Raw genomic sequence first — 17,719 nt, 5'->3', positions numbered from 1 at the left:
CCACCCCCACCTCACCACTTCTACCCTTGACCTATGGATGTTGCCATTTCCCCCTTAAGAACTAGATCTCTAAAGGCGGGGCATCTCCTCTCACACACTCAAGGTGTGCACCTGGGGCCAGGCACCCCCTGGGGCCTGGTCTGTGGCTCCACCTGGGGTGCGAACCCAGGACTTTCTGCATGTAAAGCAGACGTGCTAACCACTACACTATGGAGCCACCCCCTCCAGCAGATTTTTACTAGGATTTCTCTGTTCATTCACTTCCTCTTAAACCCTTTCTTCCCCTCCACCCAGAGCCATTGATTGGTTCATGGCCTCTTTGTCACCAGGACTATTATGAGACCCTAACTGATCCTTTGCTTTTGTCAGTTATTCTCTATAATCCATCCTCTGTTAGGCCACTACTGTTATTTTCCTAAATAATTTTGATCGTAACACTCCTTCGTTTAAGCATTCTTAGATTCATCCATCATAGGCTCTATAAGATAACGTTCACATAGAATTTCCTGGTCTAGTTCTGATCCCTCACCAAGCCTACACTTATAAAGAGGGGTCACACCCAATCCTTCTTTATAAAGTTCACATCACCCTCTGTTTTCACAGGCTGTTCCTCTGCTTGCAGAGCCTTTTCTCTGTTGATTTCCTCCCTTAATCCATCTGAACTTGCTCCTCTCTCCTCCACCACCCACTTTCCCCGACTTTTGTTTTCTGTGACACTTTCCCCGACTCTTCTTTTCACAGAATTGTCTCCTCTGCATTCTCAGATCCCATGTGACATATACCTCAAGAACGGCATCAGTCTCAGCAAACTAATTATTTGTGAGAAAGTCTTCCTATTTTCAATGACCATGGGCTCCTTGAGAGCGGAAACTGTGTCCTAGTCTGTTTGGTTTATCCCTACTTGGTTACACAGTAAATATTTTTAAAGTAGTTATTTCAGTCAGTGTGGTGAATATGCAGTATACTATGCATCTAATAGTTTTCTAGGTTTATTAATGAAGTCATCAGAGATCTGATTGCAGGGTTGCAGAATCAAATGCCTTTGGGGCCAAGCTGTTAAGTTAAATGGCAAAAGTGCACAGAGTGAGGTCTGGGGTGAGCTAGTAAGGACGTGTCCTATCTCCTGGGGCTGCCTCCCCTCAGGTCCAGCTGGTCATTATCACAAAACAGTTTGACCTGACCAGTGTGTGGTCTGATGCATTTGTTTCAAGACAAACGGGAAAATTAAAATTTTTAAATGCTAACATCCCAATTTTTAAATAATGGCAACCAATTCACCTTTAAAAAAAAAAAAAACACTTTGTGGGCAAAAATTTAAAAATACCAACGTGTATATGGGCTGAATGTGACCTTTGAGACCCCAGTTTGCATCCCCTGATTTGGTCACATTTCTTCATCAGCCATAAATAGGGCCTGGGAACCAGAAGGTATAAGGTCGTGTGATGGGAAAGACTTAAATGTATGTGCTCTTTCCCCAGCCTGTATTTATCCTGCCTTCTCGACCATGCTTTCTCCTCTGTGGGTTGGCACTTAGTCACCTTCTAAAATGCGAAAGCTGGAGACCAGAGAATTCCATGTCCTACTGTCCTTCCTTCCTGCCTGGTAACACTCAACTGACTATTAACTGAATGGGTCGGGTGGACCTCTTGTTCCCCCTCCTTCCTGGAAGTGGCTGAAGCTGTCAGGGAAAACCTATTATTCTTGATGGATGTTCTGGTTGTTTTTGCTGATGGCTGTAATCAAAGGCTTAGGGTCCTAGGCAGAGCCCTGGTTTTCCAGTACACCAAGAATGAGAGGTTATTAACTCCCTTGGAGCTAGGAGTTAAGTTATCCTTATGTTCCAGCCTGTCTGGGTGGTCAGTGACCTCTTCAGAGAATCACAGGAAACATCACCTAAGAGGTTACCTAGAAAAAATTTTAATAATTCATAGCTGTATTTGGTCTTCCATAAATGGTTCATTTACCACCTTTCTCCCTACGGCCTTTTGATGTCTGCTTCTCAATTGTATATGAATCAGCAATATCTCACTTCACCTGATGGCCTTTATAAAACACTTTCTTCTTCTTACCAGTGTAATTATTGTCTGCTCGGAAGTATTAATAACACTTAGTGTAAACTTTTTAGTCAAAACTGGTCAGGCCTTTATTTTCTTTAAAAACAAAGCAGTATAACAAGAAACCTCCCCCCATCTCCCCAGCTCCCCCCACCAAAAAAAAAAAAAAAAAAAAAAAAACCCCCCCCCCCCCCCCCCCCCCCCCCCCCAAAAAAAAAAAAAAAAAAAAACTAAACCAACAAAATTCTCTATTTGATCTATTTTTGTAAGTCTGGGGCTGGAGCTTCTGAGTACAGGAGCCTGGGGTGGGAGAGGGCCCAGAGATGCCACCTGTGGGCAGGTCTGGGTAGGAATTTAGAAGCAGCACATTCATAACTGTGTGAGTGCTTTCCTGTATACAGATCTCTGTCACATGTTTGGCTTGAAATAATTTTGAGAAGAGGGCTCAGAGGAGCAATTGGCCTTGTTCAGGGTCTCTGTTCTGGGAAGTGTCATGCCATGCCACTTGAAGGCTCTAGAAGCCTGGAAGGGGCCATGTATCCTAGAGGTGGCCATGTGTGCTTGAGGCAGGCAGAGGGATGCTGATGGAAAGGGGAGGGAGGAAGAGATTCTCCGTGGACTCACATGGCTGGCTAAAGTCCCCTGAGCCCAACAGAACATGTAGATAACATTGTATTTGATATATTATTATTAAATAATATATATCGAGTGCTCAGTATGTGCCAGGGACCGTTTTCATGCTATAAAGCAATTAATTCTCATAACTCTTCTATGATTTGAAGTGACTTATCCCCATTTTAGAGGGAGAAAGCAACCTGGGCAAGAACACACAGCTGGAGTCATTAGCAGAATCAAGTTTGGACCTGATCTATCTGACAACCATCTCTTCATGCCTTCTGCACTCTGCTGAGTACCTAAAACCTCATGGCGGGGAGGGGGAGGGTGTTGGTAATGAAAGATTTGTCACCTGTTAAGTGTTGAGCACAGTATATGACACATGGGAATCCTTCAAAAAATGTGAACTGTAACTATCTTTTGTTGATTGACTGTCTTATAAATCCTTTTGAAAACAATCTCATTGCGAGTTCTCTGGAATGGCCTTTATGACAAGGATTCACTACTTGAGGATACTTGAGAGTACTGATTTGTCTGTATTTAGTAATAGGGACCTGTTCTGTGTGTCATATAATCAGATGAGTGTTCTTGTAGTCAAGATTTTAAGCAGATGAGAAGGCAGATAACTTGGTAATTTAAGAGTTGCAATTAAAAGCCAGACTTTTCTGCTGAAATTCAGGCGGAGGCAATTTTTTAAAAAGTTGTGACTAGAGTTTTTTGCAAACAGAGAGAAGGAGAAGTGTATGCCAGTAGCACAGAATGAATCGAATACTCTTTTTAAATAGGACCTGCTATTGCTATGTTCTCACAGTCACATTCATGCCTGGTATGCAGGTCATAGCTTCAAGCTGTATCTGATACACACAGAGAAATTTTGATTTCTAAGTACTTAAAATTCTGTGTTTACTTGGTTTAATAAAGGGGAAAAAATCTAGGTTATGGTTCAAATGAAGGTAGGTTGGTAGATTAACACAGTCCATACGTGAATTTACCTTTGCCATGTGTCTCTCTCCCAGGGCAATGTGTCTTCTCAGCTTGCGATATTGAAGAGGCAGTAGCTATCCTTTCCCTTCATTCTCTGACTTTTCTCCTACTGAATTTTAATCTTAACTTCAACATTGCTGTATTCTAAATTTAGATGACTGAAATCCCCCTCCCCAACACACACACTCTCCTACATTTTAGCAACTCCCAGAATTTAATCCATGGAGTACCGCTAAAGAACTGAGGTTTCCTAAAGTAACTTGACCACTCTGTCATATACTAGTTGTGATTATATTTTAAAAGAGGAGAATAATGGTGGCTAACTCATAAGAGTCGACAAGAGGATTAAGTGAGTTAGTTACAACATGTAAAATGCTAAGCAGTCCCTGGCACTTTGTTCTCAACAAAGGTAAGCTACTGTTATTACTCTACATCTAAGAAGTGGCAGAATTGATTTCTGTCTGATTTTGTTCATTCATTCAACAAACATTTGTTGAGCATCTGCTATGTTGCTACATTCTGGGGAGATAGCCCATGTTTTTAACCACTTATGCTTTATTGCCACTAGTTTAATGGCAAGGAAGCCATTTTTCCTGCTTTGTAAGAAATTGGAAAAGAATAACCAAAGATATGATGAGTCATGGTTCACCAGCATTTTGTTTTGAAGTCTTAAAAATAAGCATCATGGGTAGGTATTGTTTAGATAAAGAAAGCACATCTTATAGTCTGTTGATCTCAAGATAGTGCTGACTTTATGCTGGAACATAAGACAAGAAGAGAGTGTAGCTGCTAAAATAAGCTGCTTACATGGAAAGAAATTATTGAATCTGTTAACAGCATCATGTTCCTTAACTTGGGAAGCAAAGTTTTTCTCAGTTTACTTTTAGAGGACTTAGTGGTTTCATTTACATTTAATAAACAAAACATTTGCCTTTGAAGAACAAAATCAAGTATATAAGTTGATAGAAGTCAAACTTTTTAAAGCAAAGTAAATTAAGAAGAATCAGAACTTCTAAAGCTGTATGGAATTTGAAATAATATAGAATATGGAATAAGAGGTTTTTTTTTTTTTTTTTAAAGGCAGTGGCTTTAAATTAATATGACTTTATCATCTGAATAATAATCAGATATCTGACCAAACAAGTTTTTACAGGGTTGGGGCTGCTCTTTTCCCTCTAGATTGTCACTTCTGACTTTGCGATATTTCATTAGTGTCATTCACAAGCTGTCTTCAACATGAAATGGCAAAGTAAGGCCACCCGCAATTGTTCTTTCACAGTTTTCTGGCTTCGATGAGTCATTGCAGTACAGCCCTCTGAACCAAGCGCTGATAAGAATAGACACACAATAGGAAAACAAAACCACTGAGAGCTGAAGCAGAAAGAACCGGGAGCTCAGAAGTATGTTCACAGCTCTGCTGTATTTAGCTGTGTGTGACCTTGTGCAAGTCAGTCTTCTAGGTCCCTGGGTTTCTCGGGCATAAATGAAAGTTTCTAGGGTCTCTTGCTGAAGTTAGGTCAACTTTAGAGTTTAATATTCACTAAGAGAGATAAGAGATAAAGCACTTTCAGCGATTCATGATTTATGTAATTATAGTAGCTTCGTTGACTGTTGGGAAACAGCAGTGGCAAATGAGTCAGCCTGGCATGGAGCTATTGGAGATCAGTGATGCTGTTTTTGTTTAAAAAAAAAAAAAGAAAGAAAGAAAGAAAAAGAAAAAAAAGACCCAATTACACATAAGTTTATGTGCCAGTGGTCAGGGTGATGCCAAGTTCCAGAAATAGCGGGTAGGCTCTTGTACGGAGGACAGTATGGGAAGGACGGTTGTCACGAACTGGTTTTCTCAGCCAAACCTCCACGTCAGCTGTACACAGGGAAGACACTTCTGTGGGAGACCATGGGGGTGTAACATCATCATCCAGGAAATAGTTCACACCAAATATGTCGCATGGGACATCATTACCAGTGACTAAGAAGAGGCAGGCGGTGTTTCGAACCTCCTTCCTCTGCCTGGTTTTTGTTCTTTTTATGCCAGAGCTGCCCAAGGGTGGACATAAGAGGCAAACTCCAGGCAAATGCGTGTTCTGTATTATAAGTTCCAGCTGCACACCCCTGGACTAAGACAGGCAGATCTGAATCACCCATTTTTCATCCTCCTTCTGGGTCCTGTCTCCTACTCTTCCAATGGCCAGAGAAGTGGAAAGAGAATTCTCCTTTCCCCTAACTAAGCCTGCCTTCTGCTGATTCTGTGCTTCCCTAGACAGTGCAGCTTGGCCTGACAGACTAACATGAGTCTCCATGTATTATAGGAAGAGGCCGAATTTAGGGTCAAGATAGGCCTCATTTTGAATCCCAGCTATGCCACTTCCTGGCTGTGGAACCTGAGGTGAGTTATTTAGCTCAGGTAGTAAGTGTGGTAATATTAGTAGTCATCATAAAGGTAGCCTCATTATGTCTTCAAGAATTAAAGTTTATTGTTAAACTATATGCAGATGTCTTCTCCTTAGAGAGAGTAAAGGTGAGGCAGAAAACTAGACCTTGACCTCTCCCTCCTTCCATCCTCCCATCCTCAAGAAAATATGATAAACATCAGAGGCAGGTTTGATCTCACAGCGATGGGGAAGGATTCCTACCTCCTTACACATGCCCCAATGACAAAGATTTTTAAACTCTGTAGGCAGTAGTCTTTTTTAAAAAGTTATACAAAACACAAAACTGTGATATGTAAAATGAGTAGAAATAGGCTTTTGTTTCTAAAAATATGGTTAAGTTGAAATTTATAATAAACTCAATAAAAATGATGAAGCAGTTTTGATTAATGCAGAAATTTGAAATAGGGAAGAAAATAAATGAATGGTATGGTCTTCCCTACAACATAGAGGTGAGCACAGTTATACCTCGGAGTCCATGGGGGACTGGTTCCAGGATCCTAGCAAATACCCAAATCCATGGATGCTCAAGTCCTTTATTATATAAAAGGCGTTGAACAGTGAACACAGCTGGCCCTTCGCATTGCTGGATTCCCAACTGCATATTGAAAACACTGTTTTCAAGTTGAGGTTGGAAGCCTGACTATAATTGCAAAATGTAATTTTTTAAAAAAACTAGTCAAGTGATACTGGTCAGTTAACAAGGAAAGATAGAAGGCTTTTTATGCCGAAGCTGCCCAGAATATGTGAACCGGCACACATTTGTTCACATGTAACAGATGGGAATGAACTTTCAAATTATTGCATTCTTTTTTTCAAAATGCTTATACATTTAAAAAATAAATTTAAAGTAAGTGTTAAAATGTCTGAAACACCTCCGTAGAATCCCAAGGTTTGGCAGAAGGCTGTTTGAAACATATTCCCTTAGATCTTGTAGCACTCAGATCTCAATTTGCTGTCCGTTTCCTCTTTGGTTGTGGTGTGTAGGTGTTGGCTTATGGAGATCTATACACTTTTCAAAACTAAAAGTCATTCGATATAAAAAATGATGAAATTTGAATAATATCTGCAGTTTTGTCGACAGTATCGTATCAGTGTCAATTGCTTGTTTTGAAATTATATTGTGGTTACATAAGATGTTACCATTGGGGGAAGCTGGGGGGAGGGTACATCTGTACAGTACTATTTTTGTAATTTTCTCTGAGTCTATAATTATTTCAGAATTTAAAAGTAAAAAAAGTCATTCGAAAACAATCATCTTCTACTTGCTAGGAGAGAGTACAGCCAGATTAATAGAGCAGTGTATACATCTCGCTTACAGAGTAAATTTCCATTTTTCTTACCATAAGAAAAAAAAGCATCTTGTCTTTTCTTGCCATTGAATTCTATGTCCTCCACACTCTTATCACTGACCGTAACTCTGTTGAAGTTTGGAAAATCAAGGAGAGCTCCTTTCTGCAAACTATTTTAGCTGGTGCTTTAATTACTTAATAAGAAAATGGTGCTGAAACCCAGAACTCCACCTGCAGTTACCTGATACAGAAAAAGGTATATGAATGATACAGTATATTTTTCAGAAGCATTCTTATGCTTAAAACAGTAGTCATTAGGCCAAAACAGTGTCAACACACCATGATATCATTATGTTTCCATGTGTCCAAATCAGAGTGCCCTGTAGCCCGGCGTGATGGTACAATGTGATGAGCATTCTACAGTAGAAAAGAGAAAAAATTAAAGTAATTTTAAAAGAGTAAATCTTTAATCCATTCACTTCTCTGTGCATGAAGTGGAAGTGGGCATGGCGGTAGTAAAATATGATTCTCTGTTCCCTCGTTTTTTACAGTGTGCTGTAAATTACTACCTTGTTCTTTGAAAAGATTGATGGTGGTTTTGCTCTTTATCATTTGGAGAAATGCAGCAGAATTCCCTGGGCTTGCAGATCCAGGTTCCTTGTAATTGCCAATAGAGTGATTATCTCGTGTGTTTTGACTAGAACGGATCTGTGGAGCTGATCACATCTATCAGACACCTGCGAAAGTGAGCTGAGCTCAAAACAACAGTTTAGTGAATGTTTTAATGTATGCTGATATAATTCCATTTTTTAAAAAAATTAGTTTATTCAAGAACATGAAAGATCCTTTGCATTAAGTAGGGGGTTAGTTTTGTGCCAGTTGTGGAGACTGCCTTGGCTGACTCTTGAAACTAAGCTCTCAGCTTTCTGGAAATCACTCTGTCTGATCAGCTTTTCTGGCTTCTTCTCCAGGGTTATCAATGCTGGGAAGAGCACACACAATGAAGACCAAGCCAGCTGTGAGGTGCTCACTGTGAAGAAGAAAGCAGGGGCGATTACCTCAACCCCAAACAGGAACTCAACGAAGAGACGGTCCTCCCTTCCCAATGGGGAGGGGCTGCAACTGAAGGAGAACTCGGTAAGATCCTCCTTTATCCCAGCTCTCAGGTGAGAGGAACATGCACACTCTGGCCCCACTGTGAGATGTTCTAGCTGAATCCAGGTCAGTAATGGAAGAGAGAAAAGCAGTGTTCCCAGAAGAGATGCAGTGGGGGATATCAATCAAAGCTGGAAGTGACACATAAATGAAGAGCTGGTGTTTAGGTTCTTAACCTTTAAAGTAAATAAAACACCGACGTCATATATAGATTTTGTTGCAAGAATTAGTACACATGATGTTTGGCAGTTTTGAAGAAGCCACTTCAAGGTTTTTGTGAAGGAGATACTGGAAATTTCTGATGAAGGGTGGAAATAACTCACCATTGGCTTACAGTCCTGCTATAACTTTACTCTTTCTTTCCCCTTGCCTGTCCACTGGAGTTATCTAGTTGGAGCCAGCGCCTGACACTTTGCAGATTAATATTTGTTTCAATTGGCCCAAAGCCCTTGAATCCAGTGGGGCCGCCCTGAAAACTGAATGCCCTGTTGACAAACCACAAAGCATTTCTCCTTTCTCAAATTTCTGGAGGATAAAGCAGATAACGTCAGAAAGTTTTGAAGAAACACTCAGTAAAGGATAGGGAATGATCAACACTCTGTCCATCAGCGGGTTATGTAGTCCTACAGAAAAGAGACATTGAATGGATGACTCAAATGTGACTATTCTAATAATCTTGAAGATATATTTGTATATAAATTTGTATAGGATTGTAAAGGATCTGAGATCTCTTCTTAGTTTAATAAATAGTGTCTCATCGTTTTTCTGCTTAGGAAATAAGAATACTGATTTATTTTGTTAGTTTTACTTCAATTCAGAGTTGGAAACACAGTGACCTATGGAAACTTATCTGTTGTACCTGTTTTTAAGGCTTAAAGAAGCATTGATTAGATTCCCCCTGGAGTCAGAGTCAAGGACCCAGATGGACAGTATAGATTAATAGTGGTTAAGTGCATAGGCTCTGGATTAAGATGTTTTGTTGCAGTCCATCACTTAAGCTATTTAATTTGGGGACCGTTACTTATTCTTTGAGCCTCAGTATTCTCTTCTATAAAAAGAAGTAATAATGGTAGTAACTACCAAATATGGTAGGTAGGAACAGGCTGGTTGGAAGTATAAAAATCCAATAGTCCATGGAAAATGTCGAGCCAATGTCTTAATGAATCAATCCTTGATATATATTAGTGATAATTATCCCAAAGTCAGTCCTACTTATGCCATTCTCTATTGATAATGCCCACTGAATTTTGTATGTCTTGTTTATTTGCAAGTTGGAGATCACACAGTTTCTTTCATACCTACTTGACAGATTTTTGAGCTATGGAAAACGGCTCGGAAAATGTGCAACATTAATAATGATAGTTGGATATGGGTGCCAGGGACTGAATATTGCTCTTTCCCTTGATATGTACCCCCTGCCATTGGGATATAAAGTGATTTCTGTAAAAATAAGTCAGTGTTGACATTTGGCCTAAGGCCATTTGGTGACAGCATTCTTCTTTCTTGCTAAATTCCTCCTGGAAATAGAGCCAGGAATAATTTTTTGACTTCCTGTCACTAAGAACAGTAAAACCAGGACATAAGCACTTTAGGGTGGAGCTAAGATCCTCCCTGTGATGGTTCTGAATCTCTGTGGGGTCTGCTCCAGGAGGAAGCAAGGGGGTGCCGAGCAGAGTGGACACAACCTGGTACACCATCTCCTGCTTCAGTCGCTTCTAGAAGCTTCACTTCTATCTGCCTTATACGTTAGGCTTCTATTAGCGTTTAAGGCAAAAACTGCGTTTTCTGCAATTTTGGGAAAATTTACATAACATGAAATTTACCATTTTAACCATTTTTAAGTGTATAGTTCAGTGGCATTAAATACATTCATATTGTTGTACAACCAACTCCACCGTCCCTCTCCAGAACTTTTTCATCTTCCTAAATTGAAACTCTGTACCCATTAAACACTAACTCCCCATTTCTCCCTCCCCCCAGCACCTGGCAACCACGATTCTACTTTCTATCTCTTATGAATTTGACTACTCTGTGTACCTCATGTAAGTGGAATCATACAGTATTTGACATTTTTATATATGGCTTCTTTTACTTATCACACTGTCTTCAGGGTTCATCCATATGTAGAATATGTAGACTGTTTCATTCTTTTTTAAGGCTGAATAATATTTCATTGTATGTATACACATCATTTTGTTTATCCATTCATCCATCAATAAACATTTGCTTCCATCTTTTGGCTATTATGAGTAATGCTGCTCTGAACATGAGTTTTCAGATATCTATCCAAGTTTCTGCTTTCAGTTCTTTTAGGTATATTCCCAGAGTGAACTTGCTGGATGATATGGTCATTTTGTTTAAATTTTTTGAGGAACCACCATACTGTTTTCCGCATCAGCTGCACCATTTTACGTTCTTTCCAGCAATGCACAGGGTTCCAATTCTCTATATCCTCATCAATACCTGTGTTCATTTCCATGTGTGTGTGTGTGTGTGTGTGTGTGTGTGTGTGTATGTTTTAAAAAAAAATAATAGCCATTCCAATAGGTGTGAAATAGTACCTCATTGTGGTTTTGTATTTCCTAATGATTAGTGACCATTATCATTGTTGTTTGCCCTATTTTTTAAAAGCTCGAAAAGCTTTGATCTAGTGAGCCAGGTGAACCATTGAGCACTTGTTGTGTACTAGGAACTAGATGCCGAAGATTCAGCAGGGAATAAAATAGACAAAAGTCCCTACCCGCAGGGAGCTTACATTCATTGAGTGAGACAGTTAAAATACATAGTGTGGCAGATAATAAACTCTGGAGAAAACAAAGTATTGGGAAGCAAGGAATATAAGAAGTGCGAGGTACGAGAGGTAGTTAAAGAAGACCTCGCCGAGAAGGTGACATTTACATAGAGACCTGGAAGTGCAGCTCTTTAGAGAAAGAGCATTCTCACATTCTAGGTAATCGCAAAGACCCTAAGATAGGAACAGGCCTGATGTTTTCAAGAGCCAGGAAGAAGGCCCATGTGGCTAGAGCAGAGATAGTAAAGCCCGAGTTGCAGGAGATACTGTCAGAAAGGTAATGGGAGTGGAGTGAAGCGAAGCGATCTGTCAGGGCCTTGAAGGCTCGTTATCAGGACTTTGGCTCTACTCTCAATGACCAATTTATTAGCAGAGGACACTAGATAAACTGCTTAAAAGAGGCCAGTGATTTTTCCTGTCTAGAGCATATCCCCTGAACTAAACTATGGTGGTGCTTAGGAAAGAGTAGTGACAGTACAGGGCCCAGAGCAAGAAAACATCTGCAGGAGACGAGTAAGGCGGATCTACCCCTTCCCCTCTGTGAATCTGTTTCTTTACTCGAACATGTGTTGAACACTGAGTCCACACACCAGGCCTTGGGGATGAGGAGATGAACTCAGCACATTTCCAGCCCTCCTTGGAGCTGAGCTGAGGAGGCAGAAAGAAAGAATCAGTAAGCAGCAGCACTACAATGCAGTGAGTTTTAGGAGAAAGGTGGAAATTCAAGGTCGTATGGAACCCTAACTCAAATTGGTCACTGGTGGTTTGGGAAACAACAAAGGAGAGAGGATGGGTTGGATTAGGTGAGGCTTCGTGGGGAAAGTGACATTTGAGGCGCCGTCTTGAAAAGTGGATAGGAATTAACCAAGCAGATAAGAGGGGAGTTTCTGACGAAGGAAACATGCATATGCATATGCAAAGACAGGTTGGCGAGAGAGCACAGGAGGCATGTCTGCTAGTGCGTGGAACACAGGTAGTCTCTTGGAACGTGATAAAATAGGAGCAGCTGGCAGGTTTCACACACGAGTCATTTAATGCCTAATAAGCCAGAATTATAAGCAAAGGACTTTAGATAAGGGCCTAATGGAGTCAAGACAGTGATGGTAATGGGAAAGCTGACTTGGGAAGGCTGGGAGAGCAAACCTAGAGGCTGGGACATGTAGGAGTCTGGCTCAAACAGAAATCCGGGTGAGAAATGATGAAAGTGTAAAATAAAGCAGTGCTTAGAGCAAGGGACAGGCTCAGAAGAGATGATGCAGAAGATAGGGCTGAGGTGACGAGATGACCAACTACGAGGAACAGAGAAGAGTTTTAGCTCCTGGGTGCAGGTCCTTGAAAGTGAATTACTGGAGTAGGCACAAGTTTAAAGGTGAGGGGATGGGCATAAATGACTTGAGTTTTGAGCATTTTGTAGGAAGTTAGATATACTGATTTGGAGCTCAGGAGCAAGTCTAGGGAGGCTTAGATGACCAGAGTTGCAAGTTCAAAGAAGGTCCAAGAAGAGAGTGGAGCTGCGAGGAAGGGCAGTAACTATGCTGCGGGCCACAGAGAGGTTAAGAAAGGTAAGGATGAAAAAGTGGGCAAATACTATTATATGGAAGAAATGAGACCATAAGATAAATAACGGCATCGTTATTTCATTTGCAAACAGAGTCGACGAGCATGAAGGATGCAAAGGGAAGATGCATGGGCTCCCCCCAGGCTACATGCGATCAATTTTTCCCTTCTTTCTTGACTTCTTCATCCCCGATAAACTTAGTAAAGTCAAAATAAATATTTCCACAGACTTCGTTCATGTATATCACCTTCATCTTACTTGGATATTAAAGAAAACCTAAAATTTCCTGTAAAATAACCTTAAATTTCCAGTGAAAAAAGAAATTATTGTAGAATCTTCTTGTATGTTAGAAACATGAATGATATGCAGAGGAATTCAGTTAGAAGTGCAACTTTATATATTTGATGACATTTCTTATATTGAGTGGCAGGAGGGTAGCTGAGTAGCAATGAGATGATTTTTTTCTTATTGCAGATAATTGATATAAAGATTTTAAGGCAACTTTATACCAATTCACAGAGAATTGTTTTATCCTATTAGTACAAGCAATTTTTTAGTCAAAGGAGTCAAATTAATCTTTTCGTTTGAAAACAAACTTTAAAAAAAAATTTTTGGTGGACAAAATAATAGACACTATATTCTGCACTCCTGGCTTCTGTGAGGCAGTTACTAAAGAGCGTTGTTTTCCTGTATTTGGCTGAGCTCTTGACAGCAGCACTTGACTTATAAAAAAGAAAACACAAATTAATTTCAAGATCCATCTACATAAAAAGGAAAATGTCAGGAGCTAAAGAAGCAATGTTCAAAAGATGTGATAAAAATCAAAAGAGATACAAATAAAGGAGTTTTAAGGTATTCTGCACTATATACTATTTTAGCCTGAAGAAATGCAAGGGATATGGTTGAATTATTGTATTCTCCCTTACAAAATACTCAGTAATGGATCCAGTCTCTCTCTCTTTTTTTTTTAATTTAGAGTTTAGCAATATAATTAGTGAAATAAAGAAATGTCTCTCTTTTGAGGAATAAGAAAGAGAAATTTCAAGATTTCTGAAGTGGATATGAATTAGAGAAGGATATTTTCTATGACAGATTAGGGCTGGAATTTTCCTGGTGCCTGGATCACATTGGGTAGTTTATGTGTGAAGTGCCTTAAGCCCACAGCCAGGCAGATTGGAAGTAGATACTTTGTGGCAAAGTGCAAGTCTCTTAACATTCCCTTGGCTCTGATTATTTGTTTGGGGACATAGGGTGGATGGCTAGGAAAGAAGAGAATCTAAAATGCTCACACGTCCAAAAGACGCCTTCATGACACTGTTCCTCAGAAAAGATGATGTAAGCCCCAGCCACCTCCTGCCTGCCTCTTGGTGAAAGCTTTTTAATTAATCAGATCAAAATTTATGGGAACTAATCACCATTACTAGGTTTTCTTTCCTTTGATTCGAGAGGTTTTAAAGGAGTTTTTATTTATCACACTGATTGTCCTCCACAAGTGAAAACAGAGCTTTTCCAAGAGCTTTGCTTTTCAGTTCTCAAGCACCTCCTCATTCTAGGACTGAGATAAAAGAGGAAGATATCAGATAAGTTCACTCTTAGGGCATCTTATAAACTTAGTATTAAGAAGTTCCTTTCCATCTCAGACAGGAAAAAGCTAAAGGAGTTTATCACCACCAAACCAGTATTAAAAGAAATGTTAGAGGGACTTCTTAAGAAGAAAGATAAAAAAAAAATGATAAAAATATGAATAATAAAATGTCAATAGCTACATACCTATCAATAATCACTCTAAATGTAAATGGATTAAATGCTCCAATCAAAAGATATAGGGTGACAGAATGGAGAAGAAAACAAGACCCATACATACGCTGCCTGTTAGAGATCTACTTCAGATCTCTCAGAAATTCTTTATTTAGTAGTATTTTTAAATATAGAACTAAATTGCCGTTTAGAAACAAACAAAAAAAATTTACTCAACTTATCCTATATCTTATTGCAATAAGTAATGTCGGAGGAATTGAACTAAAGAAATGTGTATTTCATATTGTCAGCTCCTGAGAAGGAAGAAGCAGCATGTTCACTTAAGTATATGAAATTATTGGTTCTTTCCCACTAGGGAGATATTTGAATAGTTTTCAAGAAGAAAGATATGATAAACAAACTATGCAGTATGGGCATGATTCCAAGCAGACAGCACTAGAACATGAGTCCTAGGAAAGACTTTCATGAAGTTATTCAAATATTCCCTCGTCTCTGCTTCTTCATTAGTTTATTTTTCTCCCTCTTGCTGTGGTACCATGAGGATCAGATGAAGACCTGGAGATTGCAAGCACCGTGGATGAGGTGCCTGAAAACAGTTACTCTAGCTTTAGAATGATCATTCTTGCCGTGATGCCTTGAAAACTGGCCAGAAACTTTATGGAAATCAGGCCATATAGTAGCTTATGTGGGGAATCAGAAGAATACATCAACTCTATGTTTCTCCAACGACAAATAAGTAATTCCTTTTCTTTGGCAGTGAGACAGGAGGGAGGCAGATGTACCCCGTGCTCATAATGAGCCTTTCATGAAATCAGCCATGAGATTTTAACTCGGAGTTGGATTTCTACATTTGTGACAGTCATTTCATGCTCTTGATAGGGCCTCTCCTCACGTTATCTAGATACCTGATCTTGATCTGTTGGGACAGAGAAGGGGAGATGAGCGTCAAATAAGTTGAGTTCTTGTGTCTTCGGGGAGGATACCAGTTTTTCCCATAGGACAACTATTTCCAGAGTAGCAATCTCCAAACCATCAGTTGAATATACTTTTATGAGTATAGAACCCCAATATATTTGCTCATTTATTTTAACCATGCTACTGTATGTATGTGTGTGTGTATTAATAATTGCAAAAACATATGAAATAATTTAAAGGTAATAAAGATGAAAAGGCAATATTTTAAAATAATAACAGCTAACAGTTATATAGTGTTTATATAACTGTTATAAACATTGTTCTAAGTGTATTTCCCACAGTAACTCATTTAGCGTCTTGCTAAAAGCAAAGGCTTCATGTTCGCATTAGCTAATATCTCCAGGCACAATTCATCATTAACAATAGTAAATATAATTCCATATTTCAGCTGTCTCCTAGAGCATTTCAGATTATTATTACTAGTCAGATATGACTAGATTGGCATTACTTGGAGTTAAGTGCCAGCTGTGTCATGTTCTTATTTACTCATGTTTTCTATCAGCAGTTTCTTTGCAGGAATTTTTTAAAAACCTATTTTCCACTTTGTAAGGGATAATTAAGTTAAAAACTTGGTAATATAATGGATAAGGCCATGTAGCTGGGGGCAGCAACGGGTTGCAGCAACGGGTTGCAGTGTGCCAACGCTGATGGATGTGCGAGAGCACCGCGTTCCTGGAAGACGTCTGATAAACCTACCACACGAGGGCGCCAGTGTCAGCCTGTATGAGAAACACTAGCAAAGCTGAATTTCTTCTTCAGCTTTAGGTGAAAAAATGTGAAAGAATTTCTGATTTTCCTCCTACATGCTCACTGACTGTTGTTAATGTCCCTTCAGCTTTGTGTGCTCTATTGTTGAAAGCGCTCGCCCTGGGAGGGAGGAGCGATGAAAGGGGTTTGCAAACTGGGAGTTCTGGGCAGTGAGTAAGAGAATGCAAAGCCTTGGTTTCTTTAAACTGGTACAGATGTGTCAGGCCACATTTTTTTCTTTGTTTCCTGCCTTAACATCTCAGCACTTCTATCAGGCTCCCTAGGAAACATCTAGATTTTGTCTAGAATCTCCCCCTCTTTGACAACATGCTGTGAGAGGAGCTATCTCTTTGCCTCCCAGGTAGCTCACAAAAGCTATTTTGCCGGTGGGTTCTGCACAGTTGATGTGGCTCCTGTTTCAATAGGGCTAAAATTTAGGCTACCGATTTTTGACGTACTTGACTAGCTGTGTTATACTTATACCTGAAACAGAATGGACATGGGCTGCTTATATCAGAACTTGTTTTAGCTCCTCATTCAGTGGATAAATTTCTGTTTAGAGCAGTCTTTTGTTGAAATGCCCAAGGAGCTCTTCCCAATTAGAACTCATTAATTTAATCTCTGGTAGATGCTTATGAAAATTGGAAAAATAAAATAAGCAATATTATTAGAAAGCAGTTTCTAGAACTTTTGAGAAAGGTGAACATTGGGCCTGCTATAGAGAAATCTAAAAGAGAAACAACTTTAAACTCTCAATTTTGTTACCTTCTGGAATCTTCATCTGACTGTAGGTATATTCCTGAAAAGGTGTGGGAATGTGTGTGTGTGTGTGTATCTGTATGTGTGTGTTTATCGAATTACATATGACTATTTTTTGTAAATGAAATGATTTAGAATGCAAAACTACTTACAAAACTACTTCGAAATTATTCTTTTGTGAGGCATAAGTGATGGCTGCCAAATTTAATTATTAGGTAAATCAAGAAAGGGTTTGATTATGTTTTCAAGTAGAGTGCATTTGTAATTCATGTTTATCTGGAGCAAAAACAAAGTAAATGTTTGTTAAAATATAATAATTAGTAATTTTAAAATTCATTATGTCAAGAGCATGTTACTCTGAATTTGAAGGGTAAATTTGAAGGATTTGATTTTTCAGGTGTAAACATTTGCATCCTGGGCTGGTGTGACCAGCGACATTTTCTGATACTACCAGAGAGTAATGCAGGGCCACTGCGAGAAGTTTAGCAATCAGTTGATGGCTAAGGACATGTATGCAATTGCTAGTAAGTAACAAAGTAAATTAGTGCTGAGATGATAAAGGCTACAGAGTAACAGAAGCCAGGGAGATTAATTACATGAAG

At 39.4% G+C, this 17,719-nt stretch overlaps 1 protein-coding gene across 3 annotated transcripts in view; it reads left to right on the top strand.

The window, feature by feature from the left end:
• PPM1H (protein phosphatase, Mg2+/Mn2+ dependent 1H) overlaps positions 1–17,719 on the top strand; it is a 235,808-nt gene that overhangs the window by 58,448 nt on the left and 159,641 nt on the right. For all 3 annotated transcript variants that reach the window (XM_023525265.1, XM_023525263.1, XM_023525264.1), the window contains exon 2: positions 8,346–8,511. In XM_023525265.1, the coding sequence (XP_023381033.1) occupies positions 8,346–8,511 (166 nt within the window). The remainder of the gene's footprint in view (positions 1–8,345; positions 8,512–17,719) is intronic.

Source organism: Pteropus vampyrus, unplaced genomic scaffold (assembly GCF_000151845.1).
Source record: "Pteropus vampyrus isolate Shadow unplaced genomic scaffold, Pvam_2.0 Scaffold545, whole genome shotgun sequence".
NCBI classification, from domain to species: domain Eukaryota; kingdom Metazoa; phylum Chordata; class Mammalia; order Chiroptera; family Pteropodidae; genus Pteropus; species Pteropus vampyrus.
This window is presented reverse-complemented; position numbering and strand designations above follow the sequence as displayed.